Here is a 22,766-nt window from a genome sequence, read left to right on the forward strand (position 1 = left end):
ACCCATTTTCAATGCCCTGGCTGAGTGAAGGAGGTTCTCACCCAAGATTTGACGGTACATGGCCCCGTCCATCGTCCCTTTGATGCGGTGAAGTTGTCCTGTCCCCTTAGCAGAAAAACACCCCCAAAGCATAATGTTTCCACCTCCATGTTTGACGGTGGGGGTGGGGTTCTTGGGGTCATAGGCAGCATTCCTCCTCCTCCAACCACGGTGAGTTGAGTTGATGCCAAAGAGCTCCATTTTGGTCTCATCTGACCACAACACTTTCACCCAGTTGTCCTCTGAATCATTCAGCTGTTCATTGGAAAACTTCAGATGGGCCTGTATATGTGCTTTCTTGTGCAGGGGGACCTTGCAGGCACTGCAGGATTTCAGTCCTTCATGACGTAGTGTGTTTCCAATTGTTTTCTTGGTGACTATGGTCCCAGCTGCCTTGAGATCAGACAAGATCCTCCCATGTAGTTCTGGGCCGATTCCTCACTGTTCTCATGATCATTGCAACTCCACGAGGTGAGATCTTGCATGGAGCCCCAGGCCGAGGGAGATTGACAGTTCTTTTGTGTTTCTTCCATTTGCGAATAATCGCACCAACTGTTGTCACCTTCTCACCAAGCTGCTTGGCGATGGTCTTGTAGCCCATTCCATCCTTGTGTACTTTACAATCTTGTCCTTGACATCCTTGGAGAGCTCTTTGGTCTTGGCCACGGTGGAGAGTTTGGAATCTGATTGATTGCTTCTGTGGACAGGTGTCTTTTATACAGGTAACAAACTGAGATTAGGAGCATCCCCTTTAAGAGTGTGCTCCTTATCTCAGCTCGTTGCCTGTATAAAAGACACCTGGGAGCCAGAAATCTTTGATTGAGAGGGGGTCAAATACTTATTTCCCTCATTAAAATGCAAATCCATTTTTAACATTTTTGACGTGTTTTTCTGGACTTTTTGTTGTTATTCTGTCTCTCACTGTTCAAATAAACCTACCATTAAAATGATAGACTGATCATTTCTTTGTCAGGGGGCAAATGTACAAAAATCAGCAGGGGATCAAATACTTTTTTCCCTCACTGTAGTCCCAGAAATGTTGATTTTATACAAATACTTCTTTACCAATTAAATTATTACTACAAAAAGGAAAGCATCATCAAAAAGGTCATCAACTGTCCGTGTTAGGGATGTGGTCAGCATCAACTGTCCGTGTTAGGGATGTGGTCAGCATCAACTGTCCGTGTTAGGGATGTGGTCAGCATCAACTGTCCGTGTTAGGGATGTGGTCAGCATCAACTGTCCGTGTTAGGGATGTGGTCAGCATCAACTGTCCGTGTTAGGGATGTGGTCAGCATCAACTGTCCGTGTTAGGGATGTGGTCAGCATCAACTGTCCGTGTTAGGGATGTGGTCAGCATCAACTGTCCGTGTTAGGGATGTGGTCAGCATCAACTGTCCGTGTTAGGGATGTGGTCAGCATCAACTGTCCGTGTTAGGGATGTGGTCAGCATCAACTGTCCATGTTAGGGTTGTGGTCAGCATCAACTGTCCGTGTTAGGGATGTGGTCAGCATCAACTGTCCGTGTTAGGGATGTGGTCAGCATCAACTGTCCGTGTTAGGGTAGCGGTGCGGTCAGCAGCGACTGTCCACTGGGTCCAGAGAGAAGATGGTGCCCTCCAGGGTTAGTCCCATATTGAACCCCTCCTTCAGAGAGAGAGACACACAGGTCAGCGATCCAACCAGAGACTACAGAAGTCTAGAGCAGTGTGTCCTATACAACAATGAGTAATGCTGTAATTACAGGCCAGTATCCTAGACACATTCTCAATTGAGATTCTCAAGAAACCTTGCTTTTTAATTCAGGTCTACACTTAATCTATGTTATGACAAAAGCAAAATGATGGCTAATTGATAGGAAATTAGCAGGACTGGGAGCAAACATTGTATGCTACAATCATAATGTACTTTGACAGTTGGCCTCTATGTACATAATTGATTTTCATGAGATAAATAGAGGCAGACATCAGTGAAAATGTGAATGCGTGTTTCATGGGGAAAATAATATGTGATGGGCATTGTGAAGCCTACACATAGGTGAGAGTAAACTAACCGTCGCTAACGCTGCACAGTGAAGAGAGAGAATATGATTATATACTGTAGTTTACAATCTACAGTTAGAGTATATATAGTTAGATGAACTGTAGGTCATAATCTTGTTAGATTCAGCAAAAAAATAAACGCCCTCACGGTCAACTGGGTTTATTTTCAGCAATGTAAATATTTGTATGACCATAACAAGACTCAACAACTGAGAAAAACTGAACAAGTTCCACAGACATGTGACTAACAGACATGGAATAATGTGTCCCTGAACAAAGGGGGTCAAACTCAAGTCAGTCAGTATCTGGTGGCCACCAGCTGCATTAAGTACTGTAGTGCATCTCCTCCTAATGGACTGCACCAGATTTGGTGCAGGAGTACCATATTTGGGAGGAGGATGTCTTCTCTGTAACGCACAGCGTTAAGATTGCCTGCAATGACAACAAGCTCAGTCCGATGATGCTGTGACACACCGCCCCAGACCATGACAGACCCTCCACCTCCAAATCGATACCGCCTCGGTGTAATGTTCATTCCTTTGACGATAAACGCAACAGTGAAGAGCACTTTTTGCATGTCCTGTCTGGTCCAGCGATGGTGGGTTTGTGCCCATAGGCGACGTTGTTGCCAGTGATGTCTGGTGAGGACCTGCCTTACAACAGGCCTACAAGCCCTCAGTCCAGTCTCTCTCAGCCTATTGAGGACAGTCTGAGCACTGATGGATGGATTGTGCGTTTCTGGTGTAACTCGGGCAGTTGTTGTTGTTGCCATCCTGTACCTGTCCCGCAGGTGTGATGTTCGGATGTACCGATCCTGTGCAGGTGTTGTTAGATGTGGTCTGCCAATGAGAGGACCATCAGCTGTCCGTCATGTCTCCCTGTTGCTCTGTCTTAGGCGTCTCACAGTAATGACATTGCAATTTATTGCCCTGGCCACATCTGCAGTCCTCATGCCTCCTTGCAGCATACCTAAGGCATGTTCACGCAGATGAGCAGAGACCCTTTAGTGGTCCTAGGTTTTCATAACTGTGACCTTAATTGCCTACCATCTGTAAGCTGTTAGTGTCTTAACGACCATTCTACAGATGCACGTTCATGAATTGTTTATGGTTCATTGAACAAGCATGGGAAACAGTGTTTAAACCCTTTACAATGAAGATCTGTGAAGTTATTTGGTTTTTAACAAATGATCTTTGAAAGACAAGGTCTTGAAAAAGGGCCATTTTTTCTGAGTTTATACTTAATGTAAAATATTTACTCAGACCATGTAAACAGTATACGGCATTACAATAATGACAAGATGAACATTCAACTCTTATAAAACAGGTCCTGTATTAACTCTGGAAAGGCTGGGTCCCATTCTAAAGGCAGAATCCATGTCGATTGGAACGCAGCCAAAGCATACAGTATACAGTATTTTACCTTTGATAAACAGCTAATCAGCATAATGGTAGAGCTTTGCTATATTTGTTTAGAGGCAATGCTATTACTTACACCAATGACTGAGCACATAATGCCTGTGTACTTTGACATAGGTTATATGCCCCTTATTAACGTAAATATGAGCATTACAAATACTCGCTCTAGAAACACTGCTGTTCCTACAGATGAATGTACACACCTGCATTTCATCCAGTTTAGATTGGACGTCAGGAGGAAAGGACGTGTTGCAGAGGAACGGGTCAAAAGGCTCCGCCCCCAAAATATCCATTCCTGTTGGAGGGGAGAGATGGAAGGATGAGAGAACGAGGGAAAATACACAGCAGAGAGGGAAGACAGGAGTTGAATCAGCATACTGTATGTGTGCAATTGTTCATTGAACATCTTGTATGCAATTGCATAAATACTAATACAACAGTTTATCAATTCATTTAATTATGACATAATGTAAAAAGGAGCATAGTGCAGCAGAGTAGTCACCTCTCTCTCTCAGGAAAACATGTGGAGGAGGTGGAGGAGGGGAAAAGGAGGGAGGAGGAGGAGAAGACCCATTGAGGGCAGGTTTCCTTGCCATAGGAGACCCTGAGAATGGAACCATGTCGAAAACGTCCGTCGGGGGACGCCTGGATATGGTGCTCCATGCCTGGGGGGGACCAAATACAAAGCGTTTGAATGGCAGCTGGATGTCGTACTAAACGGCTAAAGTCAAAACTACACACACACTAAAATAAGGGTGTTTCTGTGATTGTATATAACCTCTATATGAGGTGAACCATAGAACCCCTTTGCTTCTCTATAGCTCAATTTCTTCTAGCAGTGTAGTAAGGAAAAGCGAGAGAGAAGTAGCTATTTACTCGCGGTCGAGGTAAGCAACCTCCATAATGCTGCGGTAGCCTGGGCTGGGTAGGTTTACTGGGTGGAGACGTTAGTAGACCAGCGGAGATACTGGAGTCTGGAGAGCTGGCTGGGGTTAGAGCCACAGAGGACATCTCTAGAAAGGAAAGGGCGTTCAGGCTGACACTGTCACCCCAGAACATAGACGAGGGACTCGGCAGCATGTCAGCCTCGTTAGAAGAGTTCAAGTGTAGAAGCTGAGGAGAAATCAGCCAGAGAAAGAAGGGTAGCGATTTGTTATCACTGATGTCAGGAAGGTAAGGTTTTGTTACGGCAGACATTTCTAGAGATTAGTGTGAGACAGAAACTGTTAGATTAGTAGCTCATTTACCGGTGAGCCTTGACAATCTGCCATGTGATCCTCTAGATCTTGAAGTCGCTCTTTCAACTTGGAATTTTCAGTTTCCAGTTCCAGAATCTAAAGTCAACAAACACAAGATCATAATCTAAGAGGTCCCATTTTGTTAGACCTTTTTCATGCTCTAGTTATGTTTGGATGTGGCACTACATTCCCCATGATTAAATAGTGCACCAGAGAGTTGTGATCAACATTAGTCCACTGTAGAAGGAACGCAGACTTACTCTTTTCTGCAGACTGCCGATCTGTTTCCTCATCTCCACGTCTTTCCCGCCAGACTCCAGAAACTTCCTGTACGCCAGGTCAAATGCTCGACCAATGCTGACGGTGATCTCCTCTGCCTGCAATCCAGTGCATCATGGGTATCCTCAAACATCTAGTGAAAGTACCCTTTGATGTGTTGCACATGTATGATGTAGTACACGATTTTCAGGGGCCTATTTTGCTCTTGACCGCTATTTTCAGAACTACTAGCTTAAAAAGAAAACCCCTAACACCTCTTTAAACCTGAAACAACTAGCTAGGATGAATTCAATAATGCTACCATTCCACCGTGACCTCATACTATGGACTAACTTCTGATAAATTGACATCTAAGATTCATAGAAGGTTATTATAACCTCTAAAGAATCCATATAAAAACTCATGAAAAACAAACACTACTTTTTTTTTTTTAATACTTTTTTTCCTTACACATTTTTCACTGTCGAACACATAACAGATGTGTTTTTTGGTCTCTGGCTCTGTGCAGATGAAGGTGAATATCCTCTTGTCGGTTTTGTCGTCCGCGCAGAAGGATATCCTATGAAGCTGACAGTTGTGCTGTACATCCTATAATGAATGAAGATAAATGAGCTTCATCTAATTCTACTCATAAACAAAATATTAAGACAGAGAGGCTGACTGCTTGGTGAGTTTATTCTTCACAAAAGACCCAATGAATCTGGCCTATTATGAGGCCCCTCACAGTGGACTTACTCTGGTCTTGGGGTCTAATAATTTCACTCCGTAGATGGACACCTGCAGCTCCACCTTCGGTGTTTTGTGACCCTCTGATTTCTTGATATGCCTTTGGAACTGCAGGATTGAAACGTCAAATCAAAATCACATTGTATTGGTCACATACACGTGTTTAGCAGATGTTATTGCGGGTGTAGCGCTTCTAGTTCCGACAGTGCAGTAATATCTAACAATTTCACAACCTATACCCAATACACACAAATCAAAGTAAAGGAATGGAATTAAGAATATGTAAATATATGGTTGAGCAATGTCAGAGCTGCATCGGCTAAGATACAGTAGAATAGTATAGAATGCCGTACATACATATAGGATGAGTAATGCAAGATATGTAAACATTATTAAATTAAAGTGACATTATTAGTGACTAGTGTTCCATTTATTAAAGTGGCCAATGAAGTCTGGATGTAGGCAGCAGCCTCTGTGCTAGTGATGGCTATATAACAGTCTGATGGCCTTGAGATACAGTAGAAGCTGTTTTTTAATGTCTCGGTGCTCGCTTTGATGCGCCTGTACTGACCTCGCCTTCTAGATGATAGCGAGGTGAACAGGTAGTGGCTTGGATGGTACGTTATGACATTGACAAATCTAAGCTCCTATAAAATCAAAATGGTTTGAGTACTGGGTGAAATTCTTAAGAGCATACCTTCAGCTTTCTCACTGCTATCCTTATGACATCTGTACCTTTTGGCTGGTCAACCTCTGTTACGCCAAGGAACTGCAACGCGATAAAACGGCACATAATTTTCTGTCCAGTAGATGGTGCTATTCACCTCGAAGCTCAACACCTGGAAATTTAATTAGAAGATCCTACCTTGACATTATACACCATGTGATTCTTGGCCAAAGCCTCTGGGGATGTCATCCCTCCAGATTTATCTGAAACAAACGAAACAAACAAACCGTACATACATGTATTGAAATTTGATACACAATTTAAGATTTAAAACATATATACACAATTCTTTGCCATCCAAGCCTTAAAACAGATACAGGATTAGAACTGAACCGGGTTCATCTTCCCCAGAAAGTGTCTGCAGTATCTAGAAGCTAAATAATGAGATAGAAAGTGATGGCACAACAAACTAAATAATATTTTTTAAAGGTAACAGACAAACCAATGATGCATTTGCTGTGATTGTGTTCATCTTCATTAATGCAACAACAAGAAGAGGAACTAGTGTCTTGTATCAGGAGTTACCTACATGCCATCAACGGAGGCCTGTGTCTATGTTAACCTTCACATAACAGGTGGGCATAACCACAGACATTTTTAGCATTGGCATTAGACCAGTGGCCCCGCTGAGTTGAGTTCCAACATCAAAGGCTACTGCTCCCCATGTGCTCAAACCTTCCTTCCACATTCCATACAGAACCATGGGCATTACAGAAAGGTCAAAGAGAATACAGATTTTACGTCCATACAGAGGGATAGATCAGGTAGTATTAGTGTAACCTCCATACAGAGATCAGGTAGTATTAGTGTAACCTCCATACAGAGGGATACATCAGGTAGTATTAGTGTAACCTCCATACAGAGGGATACATCAGGTAGTATTAGTGTAACCTCCATACAGAGGGATACATCAGGTAGTATTAGTGTAACCTCCATACAGAGGGATACATCAGGTAGTATTAGTGTAACCTCCATACAGAGGGATACATCAGGTAGTATTAGTGTAACCTCCATACAGAGGGATACATCAGGTAGTATTAGTGTAACCTCCATACAGAGGGATACATCAGGTAGTATTAGTGTAACCTCCATACAGAGGGTATTATACATCAGGTAGTATTAGTGTAACCTCCATACAGAGGGATACATCAGGTAGTATTAGTGTAACCTCCATATAGAGGATACATCAGGTAGTATTAGTGTAACCTCCATACAGAGGGATACATCAGGTAGTATTAGTGTAACCTCCATACAGAGGGATACATCAGGTAGTATTAGTGTAACCTCCATACAGAGGGATACATCAGGTAGTATTAGTGTAACCTCCATACATCAGGTAGTATTAGTGTAACCTCCATCAGAGGGATACATCAGGTAGTATTAGTGTAACCTCCATACAGAGGGATACATCAGGTAGTATTAGTGTAACCTCCATACAGAGGGATACATCAGGTAGTATTAGTGTAACCTCCATACAGAGGTCAGGTAGTATTAGTGTAACCTCCATACAGAGGTCAGGTAGTATTAGTGTAACCTCCATACAGAGGGATACATCAGGTAGTATTAGTGTAACCTCCATACAGAGGGATACATCAGGTAGTATTAGTGTAACCTCCATACAGAGGATACATCAGGTAGTATTAGTGTAACCTCCATACAGAGGGATACATCAGGTAGTATTAGTGTAACCTCCATATAGAGGTCAGGTAGTATTAGTGTAACCTCCATATAGAGGTCAGGTAGTATTAGTGTAACCTCCATACAGAGGTCAGAGTATTAGGTAACCTCCATACAGATCAGGTAGTATTAGTGTAACCTCCATACAGAGGGATACATCAGGTAGTATTAGTGTAACCTCCATACAGAGGTCAGGTAGTATTAGTGTAACCTCCATACAGAGGGATACATCAGGTAGTATTAGTGTAACCTCCATACAGAGGGATACATCAGGTAGTATTAGTGTAACCTCCATACAGAGGTCAGGTAGTATTAGTGTAACCTCCATACAGAGGATACATCAGGTAGTATTAGTGTAACCTCCATATAGAGGTCAGGTAGTATTAGTGTAACCTCAGAGGGATACATCAGGTAGTATTAGTGTAACCTCCATATAGAGATCAGGTAGTATTAGTGTAACCTCCATATAGAGGGATACATCAGGTAGTATTAGTGTAACCTCCATACAGAGGGATACATCAGGTAGTATTAGTGTAACCTCCATATAGAGATCAGGTAGTATTAGTGTAACCTCCATACAGAGGGATACATCAGGTAGTATTAGTGTAACCTCCATACAGAGGGATACATCAGGTAGTATTAGTGTAACCTCCATACAGAGGGATACATCAGGTAGTATTAGTGTAACCTCCATACAGAGGTCAGGTAGTATTAGTGTAACCTCCATACAGAGGTCAGGTAGTATTAGTGTAACCTCCATACAGAGGTCAGGTAGTATTAGTGTAACCTCCATACAGAGGGATACATCAGGTAGTATTAGTGTAACCTCCATACAGAGGGATACATCAGGTAGTATTAGTGTAACCTCCATACAGAGGATACATCAGGTAGTATTAGTGTAACCTCCATACAGAGGGATACATCAGGTAGTATTAGTGTAACCTCCATACAGAGGGATACATCAGGTAGTATTAGTGTAACCTCCATACAGAGGGATACATCAGGTAGTATTAGTGTAACCTCCATACAGAGGATACATCAGGTAGTATTAGTAACCTCCATACAGAGGGATACATCAGGTAGTATTAGTGTAACCTCCATACAGAGGGATACATCAGGTAGTATTAGTGTAACCTCCATACAGAGGGATACATCAGGTAGTATTAGTGTAACCTCCATATAGAGATCAGGTAGTATTAGTGTAACCTCCATATAGAGGGATACATCAGGTAGTATTAGTGTAACCTCCATATAGAGATCAGGTAGTATTAGTGTAACCTCCAGATCAGGTAGTATTAGTGTAACCTCCATATAGAGTGATACATCAGGTAGTATTAGTGTAACCTCCATACAGAGGGATACATCAGGTAGTATTAGTGTAACCTCCATACAGAGGGATACATCAGGTAGTATTAGTGTAACCTCCATACAGAGGGATACATCAGGTAGTATTAGTGTAACCTCCATACAGAGGTCAGGTAGTATTAGTGTAACCTCCATACAGAGGGATACATCAGGTAGTATTAGTGTAACCTCCATACAGAGGTCAGGTAGTATTAGTGTAACCTCCATACAGAGGGATACATCAGGTAGTATTAGTGTAACCTCCATACAGAGGGATACATCAGGTAGTATTAGTGTAACCTCCATACAGAGGTCAGGTAGTATTAGTGTAACCTCCATACAGAGGGATACATCAGGTAGTATTAGTGTAACCTCCATACAGAGGGATACATCAGGTAGTATTAGTGTAACCTCCATACAGAGGGATACATCAGGTAGTATTAGTGTAACCTCCATACAGAGGGATACATCAGGTAGTATTAGTGTAACCTCCATACAGAGGATAGGTAGGTAGTATTAGTGTAACCTCCATATAGAGGGATCAGGTAGTATTAGTGTAACCTCCATACAGAGGATACATCAGGTAGTATTAGTGTAACCTCCATACAGAGGGATACATCAGGTAGTATTAGTGTAACCTCCATACAGAGGGATACATCAGGTAGTATTAGTGTAACCTCCATACAGAGTCAGGGATACCTCCATATAGAGGTCAGGTAGTATTAGTGTAACCTCCATACAGAGGGATACATCAGGTAGTATTAGTGTAACCTCCATACAGAGGGATACATCAGGTAGTATTAGTGTAACCTCCATACAGAGGATACATCAGGTAGTATTAGTGTAACCTCCATACAGAGGGATACATCAGGTAGTATTAGTGTAACCTCCATACAGAGGGATACACCAGGTAGTATTAGGGTAACCTCCATATAGAGTGATACATCAGGTAGTATTAGTGTAACCTCCATATAGAGTGATACATCAGGTAATATTAGTGTAACCTCCATATGAGATCAGGTAGTATTAGTGTAACCTCCATACAGAGTGATACATCAGGTAATATTAGTGTAACCTCCATACAGAGATCAGGTAGTATTAGTGTAACCTCCATACAGAGGATCAGGTAGTATTAGTGTAACCTCCATACAGAGGGTAACCTCCATATACATCAGGTAGTATTAGTGTAACCTCCATATCAGAGTATTAGGATAGATCAGGTAGTATTAGTGTAACCTCCATACAGAGATCAGGTAGTATTAGTGTAACCTCCATACAGAGGATCAGGTAGTATTAGTGTAACCTCCATACAGAGGGATCAGGTAGTATTAGTGTAACCTCCATATAGAGATCAGGTAGTATTAGTGTAACCTCCATATCAGTAGTATTAGTGTAACCTCCATACAGAGATCAGGTAGTATTAGTGTAACCTCCATACAGATCAGGTAGTATTAGGATACATCAGGTAGTATTAGTGTAACCTCCATATAGAGATCAGGTAGTATTAGTGTAACCTCCATATAGAGATCAGGTAGTATTAGTGTAACCTCCATATAGAGGGATACATCAGGTAGTATTAGTGTAACCTCCATATAGAGATCAGGTAGTATTAGTGTAACCTCCATACAGAGGATACATCAGGTAGTATTAGTGTAACCTCCATACAGAGGTCAGGTAGTATTAGTGTAACCTCCATATAGAGATCAGGTAGTATTAGTGTAACCTCCATACAGAGGGATACATCAGGTAGTATTAGTGTAACCTCCATACAGAGGGATACATCAGGTAGTATTAGTGTAACCTCCATACAGAGGGATACATCAGGTAGTATTAGTGTAACCTCCATACAGAGGGATACATCAGGTAGTATTAGTGTAACCTCCATACAGAGGTCAGGTAGTATTAGTGTAACCTCCATACAGAGGTCAGGTAGTATTAGTGTAACCTCCATATAGAGATCAGGTAGTATTAGTGTAACCTCCATACAGAGGGATACATCAGGTAGTATTAGTGTAACCTCCATACAGAGGGATACATCAGGTAGTATTAGTGTAACCTCCATACAGAGGGATACATCAGGTAGTATTAGTGTAACCTCCATACAGAGGTCAGGTAGTATTAGTGTAACCTCCATACAGAGGTCAGGTAGTATTAGTGTAACCTCCATACAGAGGGATACATCAGGTAGTATTAGTGTAACCTCCATACAGAGGTCAGGTAGTATTAGTGTAACCTCCATACAGAGGGATACATCAGGTAGTATTAGTGTAACCTCCATACAGAGGGATACATCAGGTAGTATTAGTGTAACCTCCATACAGAGGGATACATCAGGTAGTATTAGTGTAACCTCCATACAGAGGGATACATCAGGTAGTATTAGTGTAACCTCCATACAGAGGGATACATCAGGTAGTATTAGTGTAACCTCCATATGAGATCAGGTAGTATTAGTGTAACCTCCATACAGAGATACATCAGGTAGTATTAGTGTAACCTCCCATCATAGTATTAGTGAGATCAGGTAGTATTAGTGTAACCTCCATATAGAGATCAGGTAGTATTAGTGTAACCTCCATACAGAGGGATACATCAGGTAGTATTAGTGTAACCTCCATACAGAGATCAGGTAGTATTAGTGTAACCTCCATATGAGATCAGGTAGTATTAGTGTAACCTCCATATAGAGATCAGGTAGTATTAGTGTAACCTCCATATAGAGATCAGGTAATATTAGTGTAACCTCCATACAGAGATCAGGTAGTATTAGTGTAACCTCCATATAGAGATCAGGTAGTATTAGTGTAACCTCCATCAGAGATCAGGTAGTATACAGAGGGATCAGGTAGTATTAGTGTAACCTCCATATAGAGATACATCAGGTAGTATTAGTGTAACCTCCACAGAGATCAGTAATATTAGGTAACCTCCATATAGAGATCAGGTAGTATTAGTGTAACCTCCATACAGAGGGATACATCAGGTAGTATTAGTGTAACCTCCATACAGAGGGATACATCAGGTAGTATTAGTGTAACCTCCATATAGAGATCAGGTAGTATTAGTGTAACCTCCATATCAGAGTATTAGTGATACAGAGATCAGGTAGTATTAGTGTAACCTCCATATCAGGAGGTAACCTCCATACATCAGGTAGTATTAGTGTAACCTCCATATAGAGATCAGGTAGTATTAGTGTAACCTCCATATAGAGGATACATCAGGTATCAGGTAGTATTAGTGTAACCTCCATATAGAGGATCAGGTAGTATTAGTGTAACCTCCATATAGAGAGGTAGTATTAGTGTAACCTCCATATGAGATCAGGTAGTATTAGTGTAACCTCCATATAGAGGATCAGGTAGTATTAGTGTAACCTCCATATAGAGATCAGGTAGTATTAGTGTAACCTCCATATATGAGATCAGGTAGTATTAGTGTAACCTCCATAGGTAGAGGGATACATCAGGTAGTATTAGTGTAACCTCCATACAGAGATCAGGGTATTAGTGTAACCTCCATATCAGGTAGTATTAGTGTAACCTCCATACAGAGGTCAGGTAGTATTAGTGTAACCTCCATACAGAGGTCAGGTAGTATTAGTGTAACCTCCATATAGGGATACATCAGGTAGTATTAGTGTAACCTCCATATAGAGGTCAGGTAGTATTAGTGTAACCTCCATACAGAGGGATACATCAGGTAGTATTAGTGTAACCTCCATATAGAGGGATACATCAGGTAGTATTAGTGTAACCTCCATATAGAGATCAGGTAGTATTAGTGTAAGAGAAACACATTCAGTCAGTTGGGAATGTCCTCGTTCTGCCTACTGTAGACACATTGGCACTGATTGTACTGTAAGTTGGATCTGTAATATTAATGTAAATTAATATAACAGGGACACAAGAGAGTGAGGTTTGTGGTTCAGATAAAGAAAATGCATTGGGGTTTTTTCTGGTAGAAAGCACACAGTCTCATTTTAATCCAACTCTTTCTCACTTTGACTGTGATAATATACACTAACTGCAAGGTATGGATTGAACAGCCACACCTAATGAATAATTCATGAAAATACTATATATTTTTAATTCACTTTGATTAATCACATTCGGTGCCAATGTGTCTCTACAGTTTACGACCAACAGGAAAGGCTATAAAGACAGTGTCTCAAATGCGACCGTATGGCCCTATACAGTGCGCTCTCTTTGACCAGGGCCCATAGGGGCCCATTTGGAGACACTCTCTGCATCAGATGGTCTCCATGTAAATATGTCTCTGAGATAGGAGCCATCACAAATGACAAAATTAACAATAACATTTAAATAAATAAAAGTGTGTACATGAAATGGGACTGTGGGAGAGTAACAATGTGTCTACTAACTAATCCTGGAAATACTGTCATCAGTAGAGGCTGCTTTAAGATCCAGTACACACACACACACACTATTATGGATGTTTAAAAGTAGTAGCAGGAAAGTGAGTGGACATTTGTAGAGTGGGGTTGACAACAGAATAGAATGTGCCTCACAGCATCCTAATGAAATATTCAGACCACCAAACACAGCTACTGCTGCGACTGCTAAGTGAGAAACTCTGGGCAGACGTTGGTGGTAAAGTCGGTGGAGCATCAGAGGCCAGAGGTGGTGTATATGCACGCATATTAGGAAAGGAGGAAAGTCACTAGTCTAGTAAAACATCAGGTCAGAGACACCTGTATCAGCCCACTGACAGATGTAACCAGCTATGTCTAGAGTTTTTGCAGCTTAGAGAGTGCAAGCGAGAACGAGAGATTGTGTCTAGACTTGACAGTTCACGCAGCTTTTGTATTCTGATAATGGAGTTCTGATTATGTCATTCTAAACACGTCATGCGTCGGTCTACATTTAAAATGTGTCCACATTGTGTCCATTCCCGCACAATATTCAAAATCAAGTATGCATTCTACAAACGGCGGAATAGGCTAAATATGATAATGCCACAACAGCTGATGGCAGTAGCTAACTACTGTAGCAAGCTAATAAGGAACGCTAAAGGGACTGCAAACGAGTTAGCATAACTCTAGCCAGATATTTTTCTAAATATTAGCTAGATGGATACCATGAGGCCAGCAAACAGGTTCCCTATATGCTAGGAACATATTTCTGCCAACGTTCTAATGAAACGGTGCCTCTCAGTCCCAAAATAGTTTTCTGGAGACTTGTGGGAGGAGTGCTGATGACGTCACCCACGCCATGCGTTTCTGTAGCCTGATTGCATCCAGACTGAGGAGAAATCTGCACACAATGCATCCGACCACCTCCTGAAGTGTTCAGACAGATCTGAACACAATCTGACGACAAAGCCACTTTTGTGTGTCTAGATCCGTCTTCGTATTATGATAGCAGAAGTCGTATGTAAGTGTAAAGTGTAGACACGACTAGAGCGACAGAAAGAGACACTAATGAAGAGATTGGGAGAATTGAGACATTTGTTCATCAGGAATTAAATTGACCTGAGTAGGTACAAATTGCCTTTACATTATGTTCTGTAAGTAACACATATATTCCATAAAGAACTACAACATGAAATGTCTCTACCCACTGGACACAGACCTCATTTCAATGTCAAAGTTTGATTTACATTTGGTTCAGTTGTCAACTAACATGAAATCAAACCCCCAAAAATCTGATTATATTTAGGTTAAAAAAAAAATCCCTTACATTGATTTATTTTTATCCAGTTTTCCACTTTGATTCAACGTCATCACATTAAATTTGGTTAAAAATGACATGGAAACAACGTCGATTCAACCAGGTCTTGCCTAGTGGGTAAGTACTTGAGGTCAACATGCTTTCAAAAGACTGTGCTGTTTGTGTATAAGAAACATGGTGTTATTTCAAATGCACTCAATGAATACAGTGAGCTGTTACCTTTTCTCCTGTTGAAAGCTCGGTTCATACTGCAATAGCTTCTATGGTGGTACTGAGACCTGGGCTCTGCAGTGGATCAGGAGCCTGGGGTGAGAAAACACCACCAAGTCAAGGTCAAGGACATTGAGGGGCTGTGGGTTAGGGGATGGCTGGGGAAGGAGAGAGCAGCGTCCCAAATGGCACCCTATTCAGTGCACTACTGTTGACCAGAGCCCCCCCCAATATGCATATATTAGCATCTGGGACAGAGTAGAAGGCAGTTCACTCTGTGCACGCTATCCACGCTCATCCAAAAGTGAAAATGCTGCCCCCTATCCCAAAAAGGTTATTAAGGCACATGGTCAAAAGCAGGTCAAAACCACATCGGGAATAGGGAGCTATTTGAGACACACTCAGAGAGAGACATCCATCTGTATTGGCTTGTCTTGGCTAACTGGTGCAGTGAGAGATCAATGTGAAGCTAAATGACTGGAGACCGGAGCTAGATTGAGGTTTGGTCTGGTGTTGGTAGGTAAAGGAAATATGGGTTGGAGACAGAGGACAGGACTATTGTGACCTTCATTCACATGGATGCACCTAATGGTAAACCCCCCACACACACACACACACACACAATACATTTCTTTCAATACATTTCTGCTTCTACCAAAAACAATGTTCAGCCTTTAGAATGTATACCTCTATACGATTATCCCCGATCCAATCATTCAAGCCATGCTAAGCTTTAGCCAGCGCTCGACTTAAAACAGTCATGCCTTAAACCCAGTCATCCCACAGAAAAGCAACAATATCCCTTTGTTAACACAATTGCAAAAATAAACATGTTGCCTTGAGTAACACTAGTGAACAGTCTGCTTGTGAATGTAGCATATTCCATATCGCCAGACCAGTTCATTTCAGTTCAAACGATTAGGTCAGAGGTTTGTCATTTTTCATGATTTCACTTCCCTATATGACAAGTGCATGAGATGTAAACTAGTGAGGCTTGGTGGTGACTCAGCTGAACGGTCTCTCACCATGGACGTTACCATCAACGTTACCAAAGGTATAACTAAGGCCACTATCATGTTCAGTAGAACTTGTAGGTGGAAAATCCCTATATCAGCCATAAACTCGTGTGTAACTGGAATGTCTTCCTATATTCCTCACCAACTACAGTTTCTGAGCCTGATGGAGCAAAAAGGCTGACATGCTGTAAGTAGCTCAAGTTCAACGTACTGCCACGTTCCTCACCTTTTTACTAAGATCGTAGGACGGAGACTTCTGACAGCTGTAGATGTAGGTACAAATGTAGGCTCTTTATTTGAGCCAATTTGCTACAGCTGGAAAATAATGCTGCAGAAACATGAAATGTCAGTTATAATTAATGCACCTTTTTCTAGGGGTTGATACATTTTGTGTAAGGGACAAATCATGTCTGAAATGTCCAAGTGGAAATTACAATCTCCAGAAGCCTTTTTTAACCTCAAATACACTGCAAGTTGAAAATATCCTACAATGCAGGAAAGTTGTTCTGCAACAGGGTGATCAAATTAACAGCCTACATCTGTATGCAGTGGAGACTTTCATAGTTGATACGGTTCCTCCTCCATCTTCTTAGACACAGAGAAAAATCTTTCCTCCCTAAAAACGAAAACTGTCGCCAACCTCTGAAATGACCTCATTCTTTTATTTAAATTACACTTTTTAAAAAATGTCATGGCACAGAGCGACAGGTTTAACTACGTCTAATATATGTGTTATATTAGCTTTGTATAAGCAGCTTTGTTTTGGTCTTGTTGGGACATAATCTAACAGGGTCTGAGATGAAGAATTAATTAAGGGCAACACAGTCGGACTCAAAATGTACATAAGCTCCACAGGCTAGAATCAATGCATGGTCTAACGACAGACACAAAGGAGCCAAAATATTGATTTTCAAAAAGAATGTCATTGGGTCAAGGGTCAGTTGTCATTTCATTCAATGGGTGACATCATCATCACAGTTCATTGTTCTTGGTGAGACTACACCTCATGTAAAAAATGAATACACTGGCTGTAGCCAAGACATGTCATATTATAGATATTCTTGTCATGAAAAACATGTACAGAAGTTTTAAAAAAATACACTTATTGCAGATTGAGGGTATTGGGAAGAAATTAATGAACCATCATTACACGCATACAAAGAGGCAACCTCAGAAATCATTGTCATCAATTCAATAACATGTCAGTCATACACTGACAATCCAACACCATATAAACCCATAAAAGATCCATTAAAATGGACTTCCATCATGCACTTCCATCTCAAAGTAGTATTATCCATCCTCTCAAAGCCTTAGAGAGTGAACGACTTTCAATTTACATGCTTTAATACTTTAAATGTGGCACATGGACTATAACGGAAGTGTAATTAGATTTCCATGGATGCATGGTAACACCAGATAAATCTAAATTGAAAATACTAGACAGAAAGCCATTTTAAAGTTACGAGAAAAAAAAGAAAGTGACTTCCTTCCTTCAGGCACCTTATTAACCTCTTATTAAATGGTCTTCCTTCCTTCAGGCACCTTATTAACCTCTTATTAAATGGTCTTCCTTCCTTCAGGAACCTTATTAAATGGTCTTCCTTCCTTCAGGAACCTTATTAAATGGTCTTCCTTCCTTCAGGAACCTTATTAAATGGTCTTCCTTCCTTCAGGAACCTTATTAAATGGTCTTCCTTCCTTCAGGAACCTTATTAAATGGTCAGGAACCTTATTAAATTCTTCCTTCCTTCAGGAACCTTATTAAATGGTCTTCCTTCCTTCAGGAACCTTATTAAATGGTCTTCCTTCCTTCAGGAACCTTATTAAATGGTCTTCCTTCCTTCAGGAACCTTATTAAATGGTCTTCCCAGGAACCTTATTAAATGGTCTTCCTTCCTTCAGGAACCTTATTAAATGGTCTTCCTTCCTTCAGGAACCTTATTAAATGGTCTTCCTTCCTTCAGGAACCTTATTAAATGGTCTTCCTTCCTTCAGGAACCTTATTAAATGGTCTTCCTTCCTTCAGGAACCTTATTAACCTCTTATTAAATGGTCTTCCTTCCTTCAGGAACCTTATTAACCTCTTATTAAATGGTCTTCCTTCCTTCAGGAACCTTATTAACCTCTTATTAAATGGTCTTCCTTCAGGAACCTTATTAACCTCTTATTAAATGGTCTTCCTTCAGGAACCTTATTAACCTCTTATTAAATGGTCTTCCTTCCTTCTTATTAAATGGTCTTCCTTCCTTCAGGAACCTTATTAACCTCTTATTAAATCCTCTTCCATTATAGGGATCCATGGATCAAATCTCCACGCTGAACAGGTCATTTACATTTGGGGGAACGTGTTTTGGTGGGAGCTGAGTTTAGTCAGTCCTCACTCAGAATAAAACAGGGCCAGGGTGATTGAGGCCGTCACTGCTTATGGCTGTCACATAGCAACCATTACAGTTAAAAAGAATTGGCCGTACACGGCACAGATGACTGCAAGAAATGTCAAAAGACAATCCTACAAACCCAGGAAGTGTAAAACGTGCTATGACATGCATAGTTAGAAAACCCATTGACTGAATCAATTGACATAATTGAAGAGAATTCAAAGACATCGGTTGAAAATACTTTTCACCCAATTGTTAGTCATCAAGAAAATGTTCTCACATATGCAAGTATTCTAAATTCCACTGGGGTCAAATGTATATTTAGTCTCCCATTGACATCAATGCCTGACTAAGTGAAAATTCAGTTTAGACGGAAGTTAGATTTAGCCTCTACTGTGTACTCAAATTTAGACACTCTGGAAACGAATGTGGGACCTACTCAAATGATGATCCAGACACTTCCTGTGCAAATTCGAATGGGTGGTCCCGGGGGACCTACCCTGGGAAGACAACAACAGCCCCACAGTGTGTGTCCATCAGGGACCCATTCCAACTAATGAAGGCTATTAGATTCATAGCTACTCCCAGAGAGGTACTCAGAACCCCCTTAAAGGGGCAATCTGCAGTTGGAACAATTGTTACAACACCACTGTTTCGGTAAAAAGGCTGAGGGATAGGGCTTGAAACTGCAGACTGCCCCTTTTAACTAACCTATTTTACTGTGCTCATTTATTAGCCAGATTAGAATAGCATTCATACTAATTACTTGGACTGAGTCTCAAACGGCATCCTATTCCTTATATAGTGCACTACTATTGACCAGAGCCCTATGGGACACAACCTTACTTTAGTCATGCGGGAAATTCCTAATCTGATTGGCAGTTTCAAGTGCCGGGTGCGAGGCGGCGAGGAGGGTGTTTCAAACACTATGGGCCGTTTTTTTTCTCTTCTCCTTTCTGATAGGTTATGTGGCAATGGTTGTCATGGGTTTGAGGGGGAAGTGTAGTTCTGTTGTTTTGGGGTGGCGTGTGCCTTTATGCTATGTGAAGTTGAGCAATGTGAAGTTGATTTGAGGCCATGACTGATGTCTGCCGCTCTCAAAGTTCTTGAGCTAGTCGTTTCGTTGCTTTGTAGAGAAGTGTGTGTGTGTGTCTGTGTGAGAGACGACAAGACAAAGCACTCTAGTATAATGAGGCAGGTCTATAAATCTCACTGAGTGATTCCCAGTGAACCGTTTAAGGCTTAAACCCTTTTTAATAATTTCACTCTAATCTTCATGGCTGTTTTTGCATGATAAGGACTTTTACCCACGGAATACCAGACCGAGACATTCATAATGTGACCATATTTTACTGTCAAGCATTGATTTCCTAGGGGAAGTGGTTCTCTCAGAGGCTGAGAAAATACAAGCCCTCGAGGGCAAGGACAGACTAAACTAAGTTTAAAACTATGGTCCTGCTTTTTACTTCCAGTGGATAAGAAAGAGAAAGAAAGAGGAGAGAAAGAAAAGAGAGAACTTTACAAGTTCAGTACTCTCTGAGAAACATTTGTCAAAGCCAAAGATGGCACTGTTAAGACTTATTTTTCTAACCAAGAGAGAACATATCCCAGCTATACCATTACTAGAAGACCTACTCAGCTCCTTGGCCTTGGTATTAATGTTGCACATACTGTACCAGATTGCAAATAAATAAAGACCTGTATGTCGGATCTTAAATTTGAGACTGTTTGCTAAAGCAGGGGGGAAAAAATCCTTCAACAAGAGGAAATGTGAATTATTATGTGAATTATAATTCATGGACATTTTTGTAGGGGTTGATACATTTAAAGTCTAAAATTGAAAAGTGGAAATTACAAAATTCAGAAGCCTTTTTAAACCTCAAATACACTTAGTTTTAAATGTTATGCATTGGAGCAAAGTTCTCCTTGAAAAGGGTGATCAAATTACGATCCCACATCTGTAGCACATACTGCGTGTGACCAATCAGGGAACATGACAGGACTAAAGAATGATCAGTGAGATACACCTGCTGGAGCGCGTGCTTCGGGTGGGTTTTGCCATCGTGACCAGTGAGATAAGGCGGAGCTTTACCTAGCATGGACTTGTAGATGACCCTGAGCCAGTGGGTCTGGCGACAAATATGTAGCGAGGGCCAGCCGACTAGAGCATACAGGTCGCAGTGGTGGGTATGTATAAGGTATTTTAGTAACAAAACGGATGACACTGTGATAAACTGCATCCAGTTTGCTGAGTAGAGTATTGTGTTACCTGTCCTTTACACATGCAATACGTTTCCATGTAGAAGAACAGGAGAGGTCCTGTACCTTTATGAAATGTTCAGGGAACAACATGTTGTGAAGAGAGGAAGATGACTGTACCTTCTTGGTTTGGATTTGTGTGTCTGGAACCCACTAGTAGTGTCTGTCACTCATCTATCCTCCCCTCTGACTCATCAGTTCCCCCTCTCCTGTTGAGAGAAAAACAGAGGAAGTATTGATTATCATCCCCATCATGATTACGAAGGATCTTCTCATGGTAACCATACGTTATTATAATATGACATCTCTTTATAGCATAACATATTGGAAGATTATGACTACAAATTGGAAGAACATTTTTATATTGGACAAGCTAGGCTCTGATAATTTGCATCTATATTGCTCCACAGATTCAAACATAATAGGTTATGCAATATTGGTATATACAGTAGTACACTATGGGATAGAGAGTATAAAGCCCCCTGACATTGTTTCTATAACCAATACTGATGGAGTAATGGTATTTTCTCCATTTCTCTCCCAGGGAAAATAACACACATCAAATCCCAGCTGAGATTTGGCTCCTGGAACATTTTCCTTCCATTAGAATATAATGTGCATCACCACAGCAACCTGACAGCCCATACTACAACAGTAAATGGCTTACCTCTTTCCCCTTAAAGATATTCAACCAATGAACATACAGAACCAAATAGGACAGAACTTGAAGATGGGAGGGAGAAAGATTTTTCTTTAAAAGAGAGGAAGAAAGAAAGAAAAAGGGAGAAAGAGGACGAGGTTGAGGTTAAGGGAAAAGCAGCTATAGGGAACACATGGCCCCCCAACAGGATCTATAATATGGTGTGTTGCCCATTTCAAAGACAAAACTCTCAGAAACATTTAACTGTGCTTATCCATACAGTATTAATGACACATTCACAATGTCCCTTAGGACACGTCTCAGTAATGTGAAAACAGGGCTGGTGTTCATATCATCATCTTCTGACAGGAGACTTGACAGTTATTTGCATGACAAGCTTAAAAGACGAAAACAGGCTACGGCTCACTATCCCCTTCTCCTGACATACCCATCATTTAGCTTGTGTGTGATGGAAGATACATTAGACATTTCTCATAGCTGTATACATTAGACATTTCTCATAGCTGTATACATTCTAACACTCTTAATGGAGCGTATGGTTTTTAAGGCAGTGAGAAATTATTTGTGTGTCCATTCGATCAATCAGGCAGCAATGCAAGTTAACAGGGTTGCACTGTGGAGAGAGAAATGACTGGCTCCATCTTAATTTCTTCTTTATGTGTATTCTGCCACACATTCTACATGGAGGGAATCTGATCCAGAAACCTGTTGTTCTGCAGCACCTTCTACATGGGAGGGAAACTGATCCAGAAACCTGTTGTTCTGCAGCACCTTCTACATGGAAGGAATCTGATCCAGAAACCTGTTGTTCTGGAGCACCTTCTACATGGGAGGGAATCTGATCTGTTGTCCTGGAAACCTGTTGTCCTGGAGCACCTTCTACATGGGAGGGAGTCTGATCCAGAAACCTGTTGTCCTGGAGCACCTTCTGCAGCTACATGGGAGGGAGTCTGATCCAGAAACCTGTTGTCCTGGAGCACCTTCTACATGGGAGGGAATCTGATCCAGAAACCTGTTGTCCTGCAGCACCTTCTACATGGGAGGGAATCTGATCCA

General features: G+C 41.2%; 1 protein-coding gene across 6 annotated transcripts; it reads right to left on the reverse strand.

Annotated features, from left to right (window-relative positions):
- Positions 1 to 515: 515 nt before the first annotated feature.
- LOC124020902 (PTB domain-containing engulfment adapter protein 1-like) lies at positions 516 to 21,638 on the reverse strand. Of its 6 annotated transcripts, none has more exons than XM_046336205.1 (13): positions 21,170 to 21,637; positions 15,403 to 15,486; positions 6,608 to 6,672; positions 6,440 to 6,511; positions 5,752 to 5,850; positions 5,467 to 5,604; positions 4,998 to 5,114; positions 4,747 to 4,833; positions 4,376 to 4,612; positions 4,002 to 4,164; positions 3,703 to 3,794; positions 1,589 to 1,686; positions 516 to 1,495 (listed from the first exon to the last, which is right to left on the reverse strand). In XM_046336205.1, the coding sequence occupies exons 2-12, from the start codon at positions 15,428 to 15,430 to the stop codon at positions 1,615 to 1,617; spliced, it is 1,170 nt and encodes a 389-aa protein (XP_046192161.1). In that variant the 5' UTR covers positions 15,431 to 15,486; positions 21,170 to 21,637; the 3' UTR covers positions 516 to 1,495; positions 1,589 to 1,614. The 6 variants fall into 6 exon arrangements, with proteins under 6 accessions (XP_046192161.1, XP_046192160.1, XP_046192162.1 ...); XM_046336204.1 differs by having other exon boundaries at positions 516 to 1,557; XM_046336206.1 differs by having other exon boundaries at positions 516 to 1,481; positions 1,575 to 1,686.
- Between the last annotated feature and the right edge of the window lie 1,128 nt (positions 21,639 to 22,766).

Source organism: Oncorhynchus gorbuscha, unplaced genomic scaffold, assembly GCF_021184085.1.
Source record: "Oncorhynchus gorbuscha isolate QuinsamMale2020 ecotype Even-year unplaced genomic scaffold, OgorEven_v1.0 Un_scaffold_981, whole genome shotgun sequence".
NCBI lineage: Eukaryota > Metazoa > Chordata > Actinopteri > Salmoniformes > Salmonidae > Oncorhynchus > Oncorhynchus gorbuscha.